The sequence below is a fragment of the Rutilus rutilus genome (genome assembly GCF_951802725.1).
Source record: "Rutilus rutilus genome assembly, chromosome: 3".
Lineage (NCBI taxonomy): Eukaryota > Metazoa > Chordata > Actinopteri > Cypriniformes > Leuciscidae > Rutilus > Rutilus rutilus.
This window is the reverse complement of record NC_140211.1, coordinates 16,243,991-16,266,225: the sequence shown is the minus strand read 5'-3', so window position 1 is coordinate 16,266,225 and position 22,235 is coordinate 16,243,991. Positions and strand designations below refer to the sequence as shown.

The 22,235-nt window shown below is 38.3% G+C and overlaps 1 protein-coding gene across 1 annotated transcript in view; it reads left to right on the top strand.

The window, feature by feature from the left end:
* Positions 1-13,814, top strand: part of chsy1 (chondroitin sulfate synthase 1) — a 60,313-nt gene extending 46,499 nt beyond the window's left edge. Inside the window, exon 3 of the mRNA XM_084404700.1 lies at positions 10,967-13,814. Coding sequence (XP_084260826.1) covers positions 10,967-12,562 — 1,596 coding nt within the window. The 3' untranslated portion in view covers positions 12,563-13,814. The remainder of the gene's footprint in view (positions 1-10,966) is intronic.
* Positions 13,815-22,235: the final 8,421 nt, after the last annotated feature.

Below are 22,235 nucleotides of genomic sequence, written 5' to 3'. Positions count from 1 at the left end.
AGTTTTACCACGGCTGAGAGTGAGTTAGGCAGTAAAACCGCTGTAATGCATCGCCTCCTGTGGCAGACAGCAGCAGCAACAGCAATGTGAATTCATTAACCTACCCAGTTGGATGATTCTCAGCATGACACGTATAAGCAAAATCATTTTCAAGGAAAGCCTTTTGGCTTTTTGCTCCAGGCAGCTATTTTGGGCATTCAAGACTGGTCTTACTTGAATGAGGAAACACTGAAATCTCAAAAACTACTTGCTAATCTCACATTTAAATAACCTATTTCAAATCAGCTACAAAATCTGACATGAAATGTTCCATAAATTTTGTATCCTTAAATAGCAATAAAAAACCTTTTGTTTCATGTTTGTCCAGCCAATGCGCATGTGCAGTCCTAAGCATGAATCTCACTGACTTTTTTACGGCATCTGGAAACTTTTAATAGCAGCTGCGGTGTGTGCAATGACTTTACTAATTGACGATTGACTCTCTTATTTAGAAGGTGGGACGAATTCCGTCATATTGTCTGTTGCATATTCTCCCATTCATGAGTAATACGAGTGCTCCGTCTTTGTATATCTAAAGTCTTTGGTATAAGATGTCCGTTTGTGCAGGACAGGTGTGTGTATGTGTGCTTGTTTTAAGACTCACTTTAGAGCTGCAACAATTTGATTATGCATATTACATGGCTTTCTGAAATACTTGATTCTGATTGGACCACTTAACTGCATAATTGACCGTTGCCAATGTTTTAATTTCAACTCAAATCAACATTTCATGTCCATGCGTTTATTTATTTATTAAGTTGCCGTGTAATGAGCTTAAAAATGTTCAATTCTCCGGTTGTTATTGCAAAATAAACCGCTTTAGGGTGATACAAGACACTTTTTCTTCACATCACGGTTTGATTTGCCGGCTTACTGTACATTATCCCTGCATGTTTTGTTTATGGTTATCTTTATGCATATGTGCTCTTTTAGTATCTCCTTGTGTTTTTGAGTCAGCGTAGCTGAGTGGCCCTGTGTTGTACAGCTGTCACTATCATGTGCTGCTCAACAACATCATTGTCTTTGGATGGAAGCCATTTCAAATAGAGATATCAAAGATGAGCCCTTCTGGTGTGTGTCCGGCATGCAGCAGCAGCACGTTTTTCTTGAGTCCTCTGGGGTTTCAGATGTGCTGAGATTCTGAAAGCATGAAGCAGCAGCTTTTCAGAATTGACCGGTTCATCCAAAGAGCACCTCGCTCAAGATTTGAGCTTTAAGGTTCCTCAGCACTTCACTTTCATATATAATATATATATATACTGTAATAGGTTACTAGGCTTCATTTTCTTGCAAAATATAACCGTATTTAACATTTTATATAATTAAAATGTTGTCCCCCTCCCCTTTAGATTTTACATCGAAGGCATTATAAACTATTTATTATGCTTTTTTTAGTTTTGGTCTGAATCTGGCCTGATTTCTATGCTGCAGTGCTGCTTTTAAATCCACACCAGGCACAAGTTTATTTTCTTTCTTCATTTTCTAATTACTGGACAATGTTGGCCGTCACAAAGCGGGTTGCTACTGTTCTCCCTCTACTTCCTGTCCTACTTTGAGGTTCAATCCTAGCCTTGTGTTGATATGGAATTTCCTCTATTCATAAGTCAGACTTTCCAAAGTTGTGCTTTTTCTTTACTTTTTTTTTTAACGCCATCTCCCTTTACTCCCACAGTCTATTAGATTTAGTGTTCCCTCTGCAGCGGCTGCTACTGCCAGAGACGGAAATCTGACTTTATAGGGGTACAGCTTTACTGCACCATCCCACCAAGGAACGGGGCTGGTTATTGCAAATTGAAGAGCTTTGTAACTCAATTATCCAAAGACAAAAGTGCCGGCCTCAGTATACATTCTGTCAGCGGACAGGCAGTTTTCTTTGTATTATAGTCATTTGGAAATGGATTGTAATAGTACATTTGCTGCAAACACAATTTCACTTGGTGCAAAATGAAAAGCTTTCTTAATAAAGTAATGCAAAGGAAAATCGAACAAAGAGGCGAATGAGTCTGCGACTGAATAGATGATGTCTTGAGTTTAAGTGGCCGGATGCGACTAGACGTCAGGACAGCTCTTGCCAATAATGCTGGTTTAACTTCACCACTTTAACCCCCAGTTTCACGGATGAGGCTTAAGTCTATTCCCAGATTAAAATGCATGTTTGAGTTGTCTTAACTGAAAGCAACTTGCACTGACATCTCTTAAAATATGTCAGTGGCAATGTTTTGACTCAAAATGCACACCAGTAATGTGTTTTTCTAAGGCATGTTTATAAAAGCTACTTAGATGTAGGCTACTAATTGAACTAAGGCCTAATCTCAGGTTGAGTGGTCTGAATCGTCCCTGGCTGCACTTTGGCCAAGGGGTATAATAGTTTTAGTGTGTATAATAGTTTCTGTGTGTGTGTGTGTGTATGTGACTGTTATTGAGTAGCCGGTGTGCAGCGTGGCATCTGTTAGAGTCTCTTCAGGAGGCTCTTCTCAGTGCTGTCTTATCTCCACTGATAGCTTCCGTATTGTATTCACTGTATTCTCTTGATAAGCACCATGGAACAAGATTAGGGCTTGATTGATTTGTTTTCCTATCCATCGAACACCAATCTGGCCCGTTTTAATGTCAGAACTGTTTCACAAAGGCATCTGCTTTATTTTGTCTGGTCTCTAGCATCTTCAGATCGAGATTTAAACATTAAAACCTTTTTTGTGATTACGTAATGCCAAGAAATACTGAATAAAATAGGCCGTATGAATAAAACCTTTCATCATAGTATGAGTAGTTTTAGTTATTTTTGCTGGAATATATAGCTTATAGTTATCTAATGCTTGATCCTCCAAACAATAAAACAGTTTTATAATAGTTCTGACTTGTAATAATTCTGATTGGATGTGCCACATTCAAAGATTTTGTAAAATAGGCAATATAGAATAAAAACACTAAAAATAGCAATTATATCTTGCTGATTTGTTGGTTTAAATGGAAATAAATGACTGTCCTTGAACTTCTTAATCAACATACGACATTGTATGCCTTAAACTGCAACTGCAATCTTTTATTGATTTGTGTCTTGTACGTGCCTGTCATCCATATGCTGACCTAAAAGTCTGGTTCCTTATAGTCATGCGTAGTTTCTGGGAAGAGAAAGGCCTTTTATTGTGACTTTTAAATAGAAATCAGAGGGGGAAAACACCCATCCTGGATTCCTGTCATCACAACACTTATGACGGAAACTGGAGCCTTTTTCATATGACTGGTGATGACTGACTCAATCTTTATCCATTCTTCACATGCGCTCATGCATCTATGGTCTGATGTGGTTACAGTTCAATAAATCTGTATTAAATAAATGTGATTTTGACGAAAGCCGTTTGGATGTGGGAACTTGCTCAATGCTCAGTGTTTTAAAAACACATCTTCCCCACTGAGTCTCAACCACACCATACAGTCTTTCTCAAATATCTCTGAATAACGTTCCCATGATGCCTTCCAGAGTTCAGCTCCAGCATCCGTGTTTGTCTTGAGCCTAAGTCAAGGCCGGTTTCCCCCTCTTAACCACAGCAGTCGAGGCAGGTCAAAGAGCACGCCGGTACATCACTACACCACCTGACATCATTGGAGTCTCAGTGGTAGCCAGATTTGATTATTCTCCGAGTACCTCAGCAGATGTTAATGAGGAGACCTTGACAGGTTGCCTGCGCTCACAGAATCCATACCTATTAACGTCCCACTCCGCTGCTCTTTCTTCTCTGCGTGGAGCCGTTCAGCTGACAGGTGTTGGATGAGGCCAATTATCAGAGCTGAATATCTGTGTCAAGCTCCATGAATCGATCCAATAAAGGGGGCAATGACAGAAGCGTCCACCTCTGCTCACCCTTCATCATCTTCTGAGACCGTCCTTTGTGACAGACTCCCACGGCATGTCAATGGGGCCGATTCTTGGCCAGAGTCGTCCGATTCAAGGGCATTGATGGACAAATTGTTGGCTTTTTATTAAAACTGATTACTGAGGCCTTTTTGAGGTGAACGCATTTTCGTATGGTTTCACCTGTTGTTCCATTGTGGCTGAAGTTAAATTAAATATAAAATATATTTTTGTGGAAACATTGGATAGATTGGGATTTGTTTATGAAAGCCATCGCTGTTTACTTGGTGAAATTAGTGTTTTCCTGCAGAAAGCTTTTGGTAAACAGAATTTAGTTTAAAAGGGATGTTTATATTAGTTGTCTATTAATCACGACAGCAGTAATTCAGTTATTCAATTTAAAAAGAAGTTTTTGCATCATACAATTTGCATTCAGCACTTTTTATACCATTAACCAATTTGCATAATTCTTTTCTGTGACAACGTAACTTTCTGGCCAAATGAATGGCTTCTTCTTTGCTGATGAAACCCGATGACCTCCAAAACCAGACGGACGATACTTTGGCATGTCCTCACGGTTTCATTCCACAATCCCTCTCTCTTTCTGGTTCAAGGACATTTCTTGTTCTCAGTCAACAAGCCTTTTTCACAGTGATGCAGAGGAAGCTGCTTCATTTGCGTCATTGTGTGTGTTGCATAATGGTGATTTTGAATGTGGATTGATGACGTGTTTTTATGCAGCGTTCCCAAACGCAAGATAAAGCGTGCCAGTTCAGGCCCAGACCAAAAACATTGATCATACAGAGACAGGAGTGGTGAAATCACCATTATTCACGTCCTCTCGCAAGCAGCCTGCAACCCGACTTGAAGAACTGAGATGAGAATGTCAAGAGAAAAGTGCTGGAAGTGGGAGTAAACACTACTCTACTGTACTCTACTCTGAGACAATTTTATTATGTTAATATTGTTACATTCATTTTTATCATGAATGTAACAATTTTCATCATTTTAACATCTTCCCTTCACTTTCATTTACATGATAGTTATGTATTTTGTATGCATGATTGCATTTTGTTTTTGTTTTGTTAATCTGGTTTAGAATTTTAGTGTTCTTGTGGAATAATATTTTTCTAATGTATTTTTATTTATTATTTATATATTTTATTAATAGACATTTATTATGTCAGTTAGAATTTCATGATTACATATTAATTTTTTATTTGCATAGAAATGTATTATTTTATATGTATGATAACATTTTATTTATTTGTTTATTTTGCATAATAAGACGTCTTTTGACTAACATTTATATAAAATTTTTACCTTTTTAATTTTGTACTTTTTGGTAAATGGAAAATACACTAAGTTGCACTACAAGTGTGTAGCTGTTCGCCTCAATTTCTTCCGACATGCTTTTTGAAAATGACATGGCTTTGGCCATGATTACATTACTTTTTTCCTTTTTTTTTTTTACATAAATAATGCAAAACTATATTCTGTTCAAAGCTGATGAAAAACAACATTTCATTATTGAGTAGTTGCCTACATTTGTTAAGGTTTTTATAATAAGGTGGCATTGGAAAACAGTTCTACATGTAGTATTACCCTCCCATTAACAACCTTGCATTCATCCACAGTAATGTGATGTTCTTCGGCCTTGCTCATATCTGAACATTTACATATCATATCACATTTATATCGATTTTATTAATTTTTCAATCCGGAAATACTCTGCAGTATCTTCCCAGACATGTGCTGTTTTGTCCTTAATTGTTTCAGTGTAGTTTTTTTACGTAATACATTTGTAAACAAATAATTTTTCCATCCAGTGCCGCACCATCATGCATCAGATATTTCAGAGAAACAGTCCATCTGTTTTTGATGCTCACCAGCACTGTAAAGTGCTCAGCCATCAAATCAGCTTTGACACATGTTTAACATCAGGAGTAATCGCTTCCCATTAAATAGTGGAAAGAATTACCATTGTTTTACTTCACAGTGCTTTGAGTTAACAACTCTGGCAAATGTTCCACCTCAATTGGACGATTTTATTTTTTTGCCTGGGATCGGTAGGGGACGAGTTCTTCGTTGTTGCGTCACACATATGACTTTGATTCTGCTTGTGTTTCAGGCTGGCTGAGCTGTGAAGTTGCTTATTCATCAGCAGATAAATCCTAGTGTAGTCCCACTGGCTCTGGCATGTTTAAGACCCTCTCCGGTCAGACGCACTCACAGGCTGATTAATTGCATCACAGGACCGACATTGCCACGCATCACTGCCTGGCCGTTCGCTCTACTTACAATATGAGACGGACTCTCTGGAAATTATATTAACGTGCAAAAAAAGAGAAATACAGAGATAAAAAAAAAAAGGTAATGATTCCAGAGGGGCTGTTTGAAATCAAATTTTGCCTTAAAGAAGGAAAAATAAGACTTATTTCAGTTAACGTTTATTTTATTCAAGTAACAAAAATGTTTTTTATGGTTCTAGTTTTAGTTATCTATAATAACCCTGTTACGGGTAAACAAGCCAAAAATACAGTGTTGTAATACACTGTAATCTAACTGTAATACAGTGTGCATTCTTGAATGTCCAAATCACAAACAGTGATTGTGCATATTTGATTTTAAATGATGAAGCTCCTTAAATGAAGTTAGCCATTGCGAAAGAGGAGAAATAAGTCACATTATCTTACCAGCTGCAATTTAAAACCAGCAAGCATAACGTGTCGTATTGCTCTGTTATCAGAGCTGTTGTCAGTTCAGACGGATTGAATTTGAGCTGTAATCTTGCATCACATGCTCCAGTGGCAGGATGTGCTTCTCCATGTCAGATTTCACTTGCCGTACATTCCCACACTAATTACCATTCCGGAACAAATCCTTGAGTCACCCAACACTCTGGAGCGGTGGTCTGTCATAACAGATCTGCCGTGGAGCCTGTGGAGAGTGCAGGACCATGGGAATTAGCTGTATGTCAAAATCAATCAATGCTGCTAAAGAAATAAATGTTAAAGTCTGCATGAAAACCCTTTAACAACACTTAACAAAACATTTTACTTCCATAACCTGATGCATTTCAAACAAGACATTCAACTAAATGATTTATTAAGTATGTAAATAGGGTCAATTTTGATTTCATGTTGACTTTAACATTGGCTCCTATGCCAAACAAAAACTCCCGGTGTGTTTAAAGGGGAAACTGAGCGTACTGACCTTTTGCAGGATAAGTCCAACATTTGTCTGTGTTTAGATGTCGCATCTCTGAGCTGTTTTACACTGATCCTGTTGTCTTCATGCCACCGGCAGCGCTGAGTGTCAGATTAGGACACGCTCTGTTTTTGTGCACTACTAATTCTTTTTTTCCCGCTCTCTTGCTGTTTGTTAAACGGTTTGTTAAATGAAAAAAATTTTTTTTGATATATGGACGGTGCACTATTACTTATGAATGGGAGAAAGTACAATGCACAATATGGCGGAATAAGCCCCGCCTTCTAAATGAAAGAGCCAATCGCTGATTGGTAAAGTCAGCTGCCGTTAAAAGCTCTGGTTGCTATTGAAATAAACAGTGTTCTGAGACGCACACTTAGGACTGCACATGCACATTGGCTGAAAATGTCCCTGAACATTTTTTATTTTTATGTTTTGAGTGTTTAGAAACTTACTTCATTAGTGATTTCAAATATGAAATTTAATCGTAAGCTTGGTAAATGGCTGGGGAGAATTGAATGTCCCCCCCATTCAAAGAGATAGGAGCTGTACTTGCATGTTTGATTATATATTCATTTATTTACAGTATTTACTTATTGACTCTTTGTATAGCTCAAATTATTATTATTGTTCTCATATGCAAAGCGTTTCCTTTGGTTTAAAGGAATAATTCGCATGAGAGCGCGTAAATGATGTACATTTCAATTGTTTGGATGAGCTGTTCCTTGAGTAGCCTACGTTTATTTTTTATTTATTTTTATACAAACTCTCCCGCTTTAGCTGACTGTTATAGGCAGTAATGGAAACCCATCGTGCCCTGACAAAAAACAGGCTGATGCTGTCATATATGCCTGTGTGGATTTATCTGTGGGAATGAAGTGATTGTGTCTGATTGTAATGTATTTGTTTAGGCTCGAGGACGTCGTATGACAGTCCTATCACTGCAATGGCACATTTGCTCCATGACATGCTGCGATTGCAGCTTGAGTTCATTTCTCTGGCATCCTCAATTGCAGGGACATGTCTGCTATCTGAATGTCAGCGTAGTCTAAATGTTTTCATTTGTGTCAACTGAAGTACATTGAGCTGCAGATGGGAAACACTTTCTAGTCCATCTCATGACCTAATTGGTGGTGTGTTTTTAGCAGTTATAAAGTATTGTACAACCTAGCAACCATTCAGAACACCATAGCAACCACATGACAACATGTAAAAAAAACCTCAGAACACTGTGGCATGGCAACCACTGACATTTTCTTTAGAAAATGTAGAAATATAGTACCTATCATACTCTTTTTTTTTTTTATAGCCCACCCTCATGAAAAACCTGGAAATTCAAGTTTTAAATATGAGGTTTAAATTTGTAGTTTTTCTAGGCCTCGAAAACTTAAGTGATTTCCAAAAATTTCATTTCAAAAGTCATTGAAATTTCTGTTGTGAATATACATTCTTCTTGTCTGTAAATTGCTCTTTGTGAGTGCAATATTATCCAGTATTCACTTTAAGTTTCCAATAATCCACGTGGAAAGGTTTTGGAAATTCGTTGGTCAAAAGGTTTGGGAACCATCTATAATAAAGATGCACTGTGAGTGGTTTTGGGTGAGAGCATCTGCTAAAAGATAAAATGTAAGTGGTTGCTTTGGGGCAAAGAGATGCTCTTATAATTTTGTTAACAACACTGATTTGCCTTGTCTTGGCATGCGAGGACCAATTTTGAGTTTAAACTGAACTTTAGTTCCTCTTCACTGTTTGACCGCACCTCGAATTCTGCTTCTATTTCTAGACGCCACACAATGTTATTTTCTCCAAACATTAATGAATGGCTTCATCACATCAGTAGCCGTCATGGAATTTTTATAATGAGTCATGAAGTGCCTTAAGAATAAATAAGTGACCCAAAGTTGGGATAATTACAGTGTGGCTAATAATGAAGTTTTCCAACAATCCTGACTACTGCGGAGTAACGTTCTCAGGCTCTTCAGATTTCTCAGGACACTCTAACCTGCTTATTGGCACCATGTTGCTCTCACACCCTTATTACCCTTTCAACCAGAGCCAGCAGAGCAGGCGTTAGGAGTACTTGGTTTTGCCTTCAATGATTACAGGTTATTACTTGGTCCACAAATGATTAGACGTACTTGTAGGATATTGTAGAGGAGAACGTAACTGGTTTTGAGTTGTTGTTGTTGTCTTTGTGGTATCATTTAATACCAGCTTTATGACACAATACACGCAATATAATGGCAGCTATTGATGAAATGAAAGTAGCACTTATAAAATTGTTATTTATCTCAAAATGCTCAACTGCGATTCAATATCAACTGCTCTATCATTATTAACAGTAGGGGTGAGCAATATGACCAAATTCTTATTTCACAATATGAGAATTTTTTTCACAATAACATATATCACAATATAGTTATTATGCGTTATTTGATCTCATTTCTGTTATTAAAAATAATAAAAATGAAGCAGATTACAAACAATAGGACAAAAACAATATAAACACAAAAATATAATTTTAATTTAAGTCTTTCAGATACAATAGGTTTATTTACCATGTAGTAAGAATTAGTACAGTTGTTAGTAAAATATTGCAGTCTTCACTGTATGAATTAAATATAAATGTATTCTTATTAAAGCTAAAAAAATCTGGCAAGAGTTGTTTTATTGTTTGATTCACATTAATGAAACAGAGTAACAGTGGCTGCTGTCACTTTAAGACCAAACGCACAGATCCATTATACTGATACACATCTGGTTTACACCCAACTGTTAACTTTTTGATAGCAACATTTTGACATAATTGTGTGTGTGTGTGTATTCGACCATTCAAGTGAAATAAGACATGAAAGAGAACTGAATTTGCGATTGCATGCTGAGACAGCATGAGAGTCTGAGTTCAGCCTGAGAGACTGCTTATTATGCTTAATAACACTTTTTAACATAGAGCACATCTCAAATTCATGATCGCCTTCTGACAGAGGCAGCTTACTTTGGCAGTGTGCCAGTCAAGGAGCACCGCACAGAGTTCCTTTTCGGGATATATTGCGCTTATAACTCTTTAATATCAAGCACCTCCCGCTCTTTATATTCTCATTTGTGCATTTAATCACTCTGAAGTGTCAATATTGCTATATATTTTTATATATGTGGTTAATTTTAATAAGAGTATAGTTGTAACTCTGTAAGACTAAATTACATTTTACCCTTTAAAAATTAGATTGTTACATTTTTTACAGATGTTACTGTTTGTGTGGTGCTACCAAATCTGGTGCTAGTATCACTGGTCTTAAATGTTAGTCTGGAACCCTAAATGAAGGAGAAGGTTTGTCCACATCTTTGTCTACAACATCAAATCTGGTCATCAAAAAACATTTGGACACCCCTAATATTTTATACGGCAAATATTTTTTCTATTATTATTATTATAATTTTTTTGCCCTTGTATATATGTATACGAACCACTTTACAGGACTGGCATAGAAATGGGTCAGTCAGGTCTTGTGACTATGTGCTAGTCTAGTGATAGTATCATCTTCCAAAATCCTCAGACAAGACTTGTTCTGTAATCTTACCCATGTCACGGTATTGCTTTTGATGTCATGATTGGTCTGGTGGCCACTTTGCTTCTCTGTGTCTGTCTCACTTTCCTTCTCCTGTGTCTTAAGGCAGACTTGCTTGTTTGCATTTCAGTTTGGCCCTTTAATTGGAAAATAAGGTACAAGAGGCCTTTCTAAAAACACATTGTGCACAAGTTTTTAATGATATATCTCTTGCATCATTGCACAGTTGAGCTATTATGACATTGAGACATTTATATGTTAATACCCATGGGATTAATACCCATTTTCTCTTTTCCAGATGCAGCAGCTGTTCTATGAAAATTACGAGCCAAACAAGAAGGGCTACATCCGTGATCTCCACAACAGCAAGATCCACCGGGCCATAACCCTTCACCCCAACAAGAATCCTCCATACCAGTATCGCCTGCACAGCTACATATTGAGCCGAAAGATCGCTGAGCTGCGCCACCGCACCATCCAGCTTCACCGCGAGATTGTGCAGATGAGCCGCTACAGCAACACTGAGGTGCACAAGGAAGACCTCCAATTGGGCATGCCTCCTTCGTTCATGCGCTTTCATCCCCACCAACGTGAGGAGGTGCTAGAATGGGAGTTCCTCACGGGCAAGTACATTTTCTCGTCCTCGGACGGACAGCCTCCACGTCGAGGCATTGACTCTTCACAGAAGATGGCGCTGGACGACATCATCATGCAGGTAATGGAGATGATTAACGCCAATGCCAAGACGCGAGGTAGAGTCATCGACTTCAAAGAGATCCAGTATGGATACCGAAGGGTTAACCCCATGTACGGGGCAGAGTACGTACTGGATTTGCTGCTGCTGTACAAGAAGCACAAGGGGAAGACCATGACGGTGCCCGTGAGGAGGCACGCTTATCTTCAGCAGACCTTCAGCAAAATTCAGTTCCTGGAAGATGAGGAGATGGATGCCCGAGTGCTGGCTGCTAGGATCAACCAGGACTCAGACTCACTGTCCTTCTTGTCCAACTCTCTCAAGATGCTTGTCCCTTTCAAGCTGAGCGGCCCAGGCGTCGAACAGCACGAACCCAAAGAGAAGAAGATCAACATCCTTGTGCCGCTGGCGGGACGCTACGAAATCTTTGTGCGCTTCATGGCCAACTTTGAGAAGATCTGCCTCATTCCCAACCAGAACGTCAAGTTGCTGATTCTTCTTTTCAGCACGGACAACAACACGGAGCGCATTAAGCAGATCGAGCTCATGAGAGAGTATCACATGAAGTATCCAAAAGCTGATATGGAGATCAAGCCGGTTTCTGGCCCTTTCTCCCGTGCTCTGGCCCTGGAGGTCGGCTCGGCCCACTTTACCAATGATTCCTTACTCTTCTACTGTGACGTGGACTTACTGTTTACTCCCGACTTCTTGACCAGATGTCGTGGGAACACCATACTTGGGGAACAGACGTACTTTCCCATCATCTTTAGCCAGTACGACCCAAAGGTTGTCTACGCGGGCAAGGTGCCCAGCGACAACCACTATGTGTTCACATCCAAAACGGGCTTGTGGAGACACTACGGTTTTGGGATCGTCTGTGTCTACAAAGGAGACTTGGTCAAAGCAGGTGGCTTTGACGTCTCGATCCAAGGTTGGGGACTGGAGGACGTGGACCTCTTTAACAAATTCGTCCAGTCCGGGATCAAGCTGTTCCGCAGCACGGACACTGGCATCGTGCACGTCCACCACCCCGTGGTTTGCGACCCCAACCTAGATCCCAAGCAGTACAAAATGTGCCTGGGCTCCAAAGCATCCTCGCACGGCTCCACGCAGCAACTTGCCGAGCTGTGGTTGGAGAAGAACAACCACGGCTTCCAAAAGATCTCAAACTCTAATAACGAATCAATGAGGACAGAATAGACCCTGCAAGCGCACACCCATCTGTCTTCCTCTTTATGGTGTTTTTTAACTACCTTTTATTTATTTTTTACAGAAAAGACTTCTGTGGATATATTTTGAAATAACTTGTTTTGTAAACTGTACAGGAGCAGGAAGACACCTTCAGACTCAATCTTTTTTTTTTAGCAGCATTACCGATTGTTAAAACAAGGAACACTGACGTAAGAGGAGCAACAACGAGAGATCTATTTTACGAATTTAATACTGAGCATTATATTTATGGCACCTCACGGACAGACTGCTGTGTACCTCACCAGAAAATGTGTCGCAATGGAGTTGGAGGAGTTTGGTCATGAACATGTGGTGTCTTGCGAATGGTAAATGTTTATTTGTGAATGTTTACAGAGAGCTTTGAACAAGTGATTGATACTTGGGAAAGGTGATCTATAAAATAACAATCTTAATTGTGACAATTAAGGGCCATTGATCAAAAGTTTCTTTTTTTTTCTTTTTTTCAGTTTATTTGTCTGGGGGGGATCCATAATAACACTGTTTTATTTCCATTGATTTTGATTTATTTTATTGACTTCTGTGAATGAAACTGCTGGATGTAGATCTTTCCAATTCATTCCCACTGTCTAATTTATTGAACGTTCAGTCTCGTAAGATATCGGACTGAGGTTGTGTACATTAGAGATTGTATAACCGTCTGTCATGGGTAGTGTTTTCGTTCCTGTACGTTTTCCTCTCCCCATCTCGAATTACTTTGATTACCAAAGACTTTTTTTGCACATTTGCTGTAGGTGATAATTGTTTCGAGCGTGCTTGTGTATGTGTGTTTGCGTGTGTGTGTCTGTCCGAACACAAGGAGGTGGAGCAGGAAAAACACATGAATTGTACTATAGGATGCAGGTACCAATGACCAGATTTCTATTCTGCACAGCTGAATGAAAGTATGTCGACAACAAGCCACTTAACAAAAATGATGAAAACAGTTTTCTCATTTAATTAGATCCGAGTTTGTTTGCTCCTGTTCGTTATTTAATTTTTTTTTATACAGTTGCATACAGGCCATTCTCTTGTGATCGAGCCATGCACTCCACAGGGAAATCGGCCTAAACCGCCGCCTCGCCTTCTGATGTGAGGACCAATCTCCCACAGTAGTCGTTTCTATTTTTTTCTTCTTCTTTGGGGAGTTTTCATACTTCAGTTCTCTGTTAGCCCCCATACAACTGGGACAAATGTTTTATATTTAATAAAATGTTTATCAAAATTGTGTTGATTATGTTTTGATTTCTCAACCAAAATGAACCATGCCTTTAGGTTTTAGCCCAATTTATTTGCCTTTTAAAGCTGCTTATTATTAGAGCTTCCAAATGCAGTGAAACAACTTTTAAAGAAATGTTGCAGATTCAAAACCAGTTGAGATCTACCAGCAGCATCTGTGGTGTGCTGTCGATAACCCCAAAACAAACAGATGCACAATGGATGTCTATGTGGCAAGAAAATCAGGAAGGTTTCAACGTGCTTGTATTTTTGAATTCTATCTGAATCATCCTTTTTGCAGTGAAACGACTCTTCAAGGACTATGAACATTTAATGCATTTAGCAGATGCTTTTATCCAAAGCGACAAGGACAAAAATGTTGTATTTTGTATAAGTGTATTTTTCTCCATATAAACAGTCCCTTACTGCTATGATTTCCAATATCTTGCAAAAAAATTCAGATTTACTGGCTTTACATCATCATGACAGGAAAGAACAATTGAATTTGTTGATCAAACAATGTTTTCAATTGCTTAAAGTGGCCATATTATGCCCTTTTCAAAATCTTGATTTTGGTTTTGGGGTCTACTAGAATAGGTTTTCATGCCTGAATGTTTTACAATTTTACATTGTCCCATTCGGTCTGTAATGCTCGGTTTAGTTCCAATCTCTATGAAGCTCCTCCTTCTGAAAAGCGTTGGCTGACCCAGTTGTGTTGTGATTGCTCAACAGCTTTGATCATGTTTTAGAAATGTCAAGCCCCTTACCATACCACGAGATTCAACACGATATTAACACATGCCTTGGGTGGGAATTATTTAAATGAGGAATATTGTGACAAGTGCGTTCCCAGAAGAAAACCCAAGACAACAATTGAGGTGTTTCAGGGAGTTCAGAAACAGTGCTTACTGATATAGAGAATAACTGCCTTTGGAATTACTTTGTGTTTTGGAACATTGCAGACATTTTCATGCTCAAACAGCAGCAACTATAAGAAAATGACTGAAGTATTTAATAATTTACCAGAGTAAAATTACATGAATGAATATATGAAAAGTTCAGATGCAAAAGCCTCTAAGTGCCATCTGAAATTTTCTTCTTGAATGATCATTTTTATCAAGCTTGTATATTTAAGTTCAGTAGTTTCACTTAAATAGCAATGGAAATTACCTATTAATTGTCATTTAAGTGAAACTACTGAACTTAAATATACAAGCTTGATAAAAATGATCATTCTAGAAGAAAATTTCAGATGGCACTTAGAGGCTTTTGCATCCGAACTCTTCATATATATATTTATTTATTTATTTATTTATTTAAAAGTAACTTGCCAAGTTGTGACCAGGTAGTAGAGTTCAGAAAAGAGGAATGGATGGTGGCCGGCAAACATTCCAGGTAATTAAATAAGGCCCCAAAACTGCCGTGGGCAACAAGCATCACCTTCATGAAACGCCTGAATCGATTTACCTTTTCTGCTGTTGACCGTTACTCAATTTAAAACAAATAAGCTATACCTTCTTTTTCTCCATGCCACAAAATCAATGCTTTCAAGTTCAAGTTCACTTTATTTATATAGCACATTTACAACAGCCACTAGGCTGACCAAAGTGCTTTACAGAACAACCAGATAAATAATAAGAAAATAATACCTGCATAACAACACAAAACACAAATGAAAGTAGCAAAGCACCGGAGTAGCAAACCAGTATCAGACTCAGATATAATAGTCAAACAGAAGTGGCAAAGCAGTATCAGACTCAAATATAGAATGGAAAAACAGTATCAGACTCAAGTATAAAATAGTAAAACCAACCTAAGAGATCAATATGCTAAAGAAAACAGGTAGGTTTTTAACAGAGACTTGACAGACAGGGTAGACAGGGTTCTAATCTCTTGAGGCAGGGCGTTCCAGAGTCTTGGGCCTGCCACCGCAAATGCACGATCCCCTCTACGCTTGAGTCTAATGCGAGGGACTACCAGCAGAGCCTGGCCGTAGGATCTTAGGCTTCTGGACGGAGTGTATGGATGGACAAGTTCAGAGAGATAGGCAGGAGCTAAGTTATGTAGAGATTTAAAAACAATGAGTAGAATTTTTAAATCTATTCTCTGTCGAACTGGAAGCCAGTGTAGAGATTTGAGAATCGGAGAGACGTGGTCGTATTTGCGACACTTATGAATAAGTCTGGCCGCAGCATTTTGGACTAACTGAAGACGAGCAATTTGAGAACTTGATATACAGCAATATAAGGAATTGCAGTAGGCTAATCTAGTCGAGACGTTATAAATACATTATACATGAACGGCCATTTCCAGAGTTTTCGGAGTGAGAAAGCCTTTGATTTTAGACAGTAGACGAAGTTGGTAGAAACTGGAACTGATTACGGATGAAATGTGTTTGTCAAATTTTAAAGGCTGGTCAACAAGAACACCCAAGTTCCGCACTCCGATAGCCGATAGACTTTCATTCCACAAAATGACAATTTTATGTAGGAAATAGCACACAGAATGCTGAGTTTTTTCCCCTATTTTTACAGAATTGAATACAGATATTTAATAGTGTGTGTATGCAGTGTTAGACACTGAGTTCTATCTATTGTTTAAGTGCACTTCACTGTTGGAGTGTCACTGTTATACTTGCATCATAAATATTGTGCATATTTTCAATATTTAAATGATTTCAGGAAAGATGTCAATAAAACAACAATAAATCTAATAATTGCACTTAGTGTTAGGTACGTGCCACCTAATATGGCCTAATAGTCCTAGGAAAGCAACTATCTGTCATTTTACATTGCAGTCATTTAAATGTAAGTACAGTATTTATTATAGCTGTGTGTCATAATACAGTAGTGAAATATGGTAGCCTACTGTTGTGTATAGGGGAAAAGGTAGAGGAATTACTATGATCAAAATACATTTTCGACCCTTCTTTAGCAAGCTAAACATTTTATGACCATATATTTTGTCATATATTTTACATTACGTGTTATAAATGTAAATATATTTCACACTTAACATCATATATTTTTGTTATATTTCAGAATATATTTCAAAATGATAAATATAAGTGAACAACAATGCAAATATATTTCAATGTATTTGGAATATATGCCACATATATTTTTGACACTTTAAAATATATTTCTATTTTTTTTTTTTCTGTATGGGAACCATGCCACTTTCAAAATCATTTAAATCACATTTCTTCCCCGTTTTGATATTCAGTTTGAACTATAGCAGATCATCTTGACCATGTCTAAATGCCTAAATGTATTGAGTTGCTGCCATGTGATTGGCTGATTAGATATTTGCGAAAAAAAAAAAAATAATTGCATCATGCATCATGGTCAAATCAAGGGTTTTGTTTTAAAACCTTGTGAGCTCTCTATGTAGTCTGCATTTTAATACATGATGGTTGTTCAGACACAAAAACCTGTTCCAAAACAACGACTGTATTGTTATAAGATCACTTCTTTAGTCAAAATTTACATTTCATGTATCCTTAACAGAGAACATTTTCCCATCGCAAAAAAAGTGCATGGAAAAAAATCAGTGCAAGATGGCAGATGAACCGAGAGGAATGTTGATTATAAATATGATAAATATTTTAAAACTTTTTATGGTTGATACTCTAACTCTTCATTTATCTCTCATTGGTAAGTTAGTGACATGCTAACTTTGAACTCTGTAACTTGGAACTGTTTGGTCTTTATTTTGAGGACCAAAATGGTCTCTTGTGTCGTTTTCAGTTCGGGTTCACGGAGAGCCTCAGTAGGTTAGCAAGAAGCTCACTAGGTTTTGGAACAGAGCCCATTCTCAGATGTTCCTATCTGAGAGTGGATTCTAATATACTTTGTGGTTTTCGTTTTTTGTTTCTGATGAAGTCTGAGTCACAGCACTTTTTCAGTCCTGTGCGATTGTGCACCTTTTATAGCCGACTGTGATTCAGCAGATATTCCAGTGAGCTGCCGGTGTTTTGTTTGACCCACTGATCCTGATATTCCTCCTCCAGCGGCCCGTTTCACATGAGGAATGTTATTTTAAAGGTGTGTGTTTGTGGAACGAGCAGGTTTAGTGGTTTTGCTTGAGAAACTGAGTGGAGTTCTTGTCTGCACTTGAATATCTGTGGGTTTTCGAACCAAGTAATCCATGCTCATTTAAATACATTTATTTTCTTTCTCAACATTTGGCTACACCAACACAGTAATACCATATTGAGGATAAAATGTCTTTTGTCATTACTGATATTAAATATCAGTGCTGTTATGACTTGTTTTAATAAAGAAATAAGCCCCCTGAGAAGCCACGCATTACAGTGAATTTATCATGATGCATGACGCAAAATATATACTTTTTTTTTTTTTACGCAAATATATAATCAGCCAATCACAATCAATACATTTAGGCATTTAGACATGGTCAAGATCTGCTGTAGTTCAAACTGAACATCAAAACGGAGAAGAAATGTGATTTAAGTGACTTTGAAAGTGGCATGGTTGTCAGTGCCAGACAGGCTGGTCTACTGGGATTTTCATGCACAACTATCTCTAGGGTTTACAGAGAATGGTCAGAAAAAGAGAACATTTCCAGTGAGCGGTAGTTCTGTGGGTGAAAATGCCTTGCTGATGCCAGAGGTCAGAGGAGAATGCCAGACTGGTTCGAGCTGATAGAAAGGCGACAGTAACTCAAATAACCACTTTTTAAAACCGAGGTCTGCAGAAGATCATCTCTGAAAGCACAACATGTCAAACCTTGAAGCAGATGAACTACAGCAGCAGATCACCACACCTGATGCCACTCCTGTTTGATAATAACAGGGAACTAAGGATAAAAATTTGCATGGGCTCACCAAAATTGGACAATAGAAGTTAATGAGACCTGCTGCAACATTCAGATGGTAAGGTCAGGATCTTCTGTGTGCGAGTGATGAGCCAATCAGAATCGAGTATTCAGACAGACCGTGGTATGCATGTACGTTATACACCCTTAATATGAAATGTTTGGTTACATTTTTGATAATAACCACAGAACAACCATTCATCTTCAACCACAGCCCGGCAAACCTCCTGCAAAAGAGTCTCATGATATTCTTTCTAGGCACATCCTGCTGTTTAAAGAGCTGATAAGCTGTATATTTCATGGAACAAACTCCTGCTTTGTAAATAAGTGTGTGTTTTGCATAGTAGTCGATGTGTTTATTGATATGATGGAAACAAACATGCCAGGACTAAAACCGAATGCCTTCTTTGTTAGGATGCCATCTCCAACAGGCCTTTAATGAAGCATTTTCTTTGCATGAACATGAATTTGCAATATTATGTTGTTCATATTCTGGTCCTGAAGGGTAGATTTGCATAGTAGTGTGAAACTGGATGATCTGGTTTAATGTGCTTTAGATCTGATCTCACAAGCCAAAGGATCTGAAACCATATTAATAATCCTGGCTGAATCTTGTTAAGTCTCGGCTGAACAGCATGCAATTGGTTTTAATGTGAAACAGTGCTGTGTCATCACCTGGCTTTCAAAAAGACCGAATATTAACCAGCTATGATTTTTTCCTGGCATGTTGCTGCCAGTCTTTGGCAAGACTGTCTGGCTTCCGTACAGATTTCTGCTATGAGGAGGATGTGTTTAGAAGACCAACTTAACGGCTAAATTACTAGTTTCTAAAGTCCTTTACTGACACAACTGGTTCTGATCTGTATCAAACTAAGACTTTTATTTCTTTGGTGGTTTTTTGAAGATGATGTGGCCAAATAGTTAAACATCCTAGAAAGATTCAGTGAAAATTGACAAATGGTCCTCACACAAAACTATCATGTCTTAAAAGTTTTTAAAAGTTTTTCGTTGCAGTTATAGAAGAACCATTTTTGGTTCCCCAAAGAACCTTTCGTTTTTTCTTACTGTGGAGAACATTTTGAGGATTAGAAAGATTCCATGGATTTTAAAGGTTCTTGGAACCATAAAGACGAGTGTTCATAAAATTTGAGAATCCTTAGATAGGCTGTGTTATAAGTTCAATTGAAAAACCTTTAGTTTAATAGTAATAGTAATGGTTGGTGTTCATTCACAGGCTTTCAATTCAACATTATGATAAAATCTGCTCATTCACAGATCATCATTCAAGTTTGTTTAGATTCAAACATGACCTAAAGTAGCCTACTGATAACAGTACGCTGTTAATTCTGTAATTATTAGTTCATCTATTTCCACAACTTTCCCCCATTCAGTTTGGCTGTTTGCAAACATAAGACACTGGTTATTATCACATTGAGAGGATAATGATCCAGCACGAATGAGGCATTCACGTGACTCTTGCTTTCGACTCAGGTTCCTCCCTCACATTTAAGTGTGGGTATCTGCAGGTTGGAGTGCTAGAAGGCAGTGGATATTCCGAAAGGTCTTTACAATTGGTCGTGAAAGCTGCCTGTTAGGATGTGGGGTAGGGTTAGGGGTTAGTTTCTGCTGTACCCTTTGGCTCGCACCTACCTTTCAGAACACCCATTACTTTGACCTGCAGCTGTCCCTGTCTCCTTGCGTTCACTGCACGCGGCACTGCATCTCTCTGATGTTTTCTATTGGCAACGTTTAGAAATATTAGTTTTTTTGGAATGGAACCCCATTTCCACCACATAAAAAAAACATGCTTTGTTTAATCTTAATTATGACATAAGTCATAATTATGAAATAAAAAGTCAAAATTAGGTTTAGACCTATATCAATTAAATCATAATTTTGACTTTTTATGTCAAATGACAAAAAGTTGAGATTATGGCATAAAAAGTCGCAATTATGACAACTATGAGATAAAAGTAATTAAAAATAGATACAAATTCTGACAGTCATAATTATGAGATTAAACAGTCGAAATTATGAGGCAAAATTCTAAATGATGACTTTCTATGCCATAATTATGACAGAAAGTCATAATTTCATACGGTAGGCCTAGGCAACTTTTCAATTTCGACTTAGTATAATTGATTTGAAGTCATAATTTGGTTTTAGTATGCCATTATTTCTATTCATGACTTCGACTTTTCATATCATATTTGACATGCCATAATTTTGACTTTTCATCATTAAAAATTTATTATTATTATTTTAAATTTTTTTGTTAGAAATGGTTTTCAATAGGAAGAGGCTCGTTTAAGAGAAAACTCTCTTTCCTGTTTTCCGCATCAGTGCTGGTTCACGAAGCTCTGTCGTCAGGTCACTGCAGCGCTAGAAGCCCAAACATCTGTTGACTGCGGGTGTTTCGTAACAGTGTTCCCGAGCGCTGCATATGTGGCCCAGCTGAAAGCGATATGCTGCAGCTCACACCAGAGCACAGCCGTCTCTTGTTCAGCAATGAATAAGTAATAAGAGCTGCCTCTCTGTGTTTGGCCCAAACCTCGGCAGTTTCCATTAACTCGGCCATTAAAGTTCCCGTCATGTATTTGTGTGACATCTGCAGGATTGTTCGATGGCAGAATGGATGGTTCCTTTCACGCACTGAAGCGGTGAACACGGGGGAATCTCTCCATCTCTCTTCCTCCTCGTCGAACTGGCTTTCATTAAGTGTTGTGCCGTTGTTCCACAGACCCGAGATAAGATCAGTTTGGGCGACATGATGTCGGGATGTGGACAGATGCACAACTCTCACTGCCTAGACTAAAGTCATCACGAAATCAATATTTCAATATTTTTTCCATCAGCGTGATGGACAGTTGGTAGGCTATGAGGTGTTTTTGCTGATACTGTGTTTGGTTTTCATCAAACGTGGCGCTGTGCATTATGGCCCAACATCTTCACTTTGGTCTCGTCTGTCCAAAGGACATTGTTCCAGAAGTCTTGTGGTTTTTTCAGATGCAATTTTGCAAACAAGCCATGCATGTTCAGTCTTTTTCTAATTGCACTGTCATGAACTTTAATATTGAACATGCTAACGGAGGCCTGTAGAGTCTGAGATGTAGCGCTTGGGCGTTTTGCAGTTTCTCTGAGCACTGCACGGTCTGGCCTTGGGGTGAATTTGCTGGGACGTCCACTCCTGGGAAGATTGACAGCTGTCTTGAATGTTTTCCACTTGTGAATAATCTTCCTCACTGTAGAATGATAGACTTCAATTTGTTTGGAAATAACCTTGTAACCCTTCCTAGATTGACGGGCAGCAACGACTGCATCTCTAAGATCATTGCTGATGTCTTTCCTCCTTGTCATTGTGCTAACACACACCTAAAGGCTCCAGACCAGCAAACTGCTTCTCGAAACTCTAAACACAAATCCATAACTTCTCACCCAATTGATCAAAATGAAGCTCTCCACTCATAACCATTCAATCTTGCTGAAAATAAAGCAACTTTTCCCCTTAGACATGACACACAAGCCCTAAAAAAAACACTACAACATAGTCTTACGCACTGGTAAAATAAATTCAAAACATACTACAAAA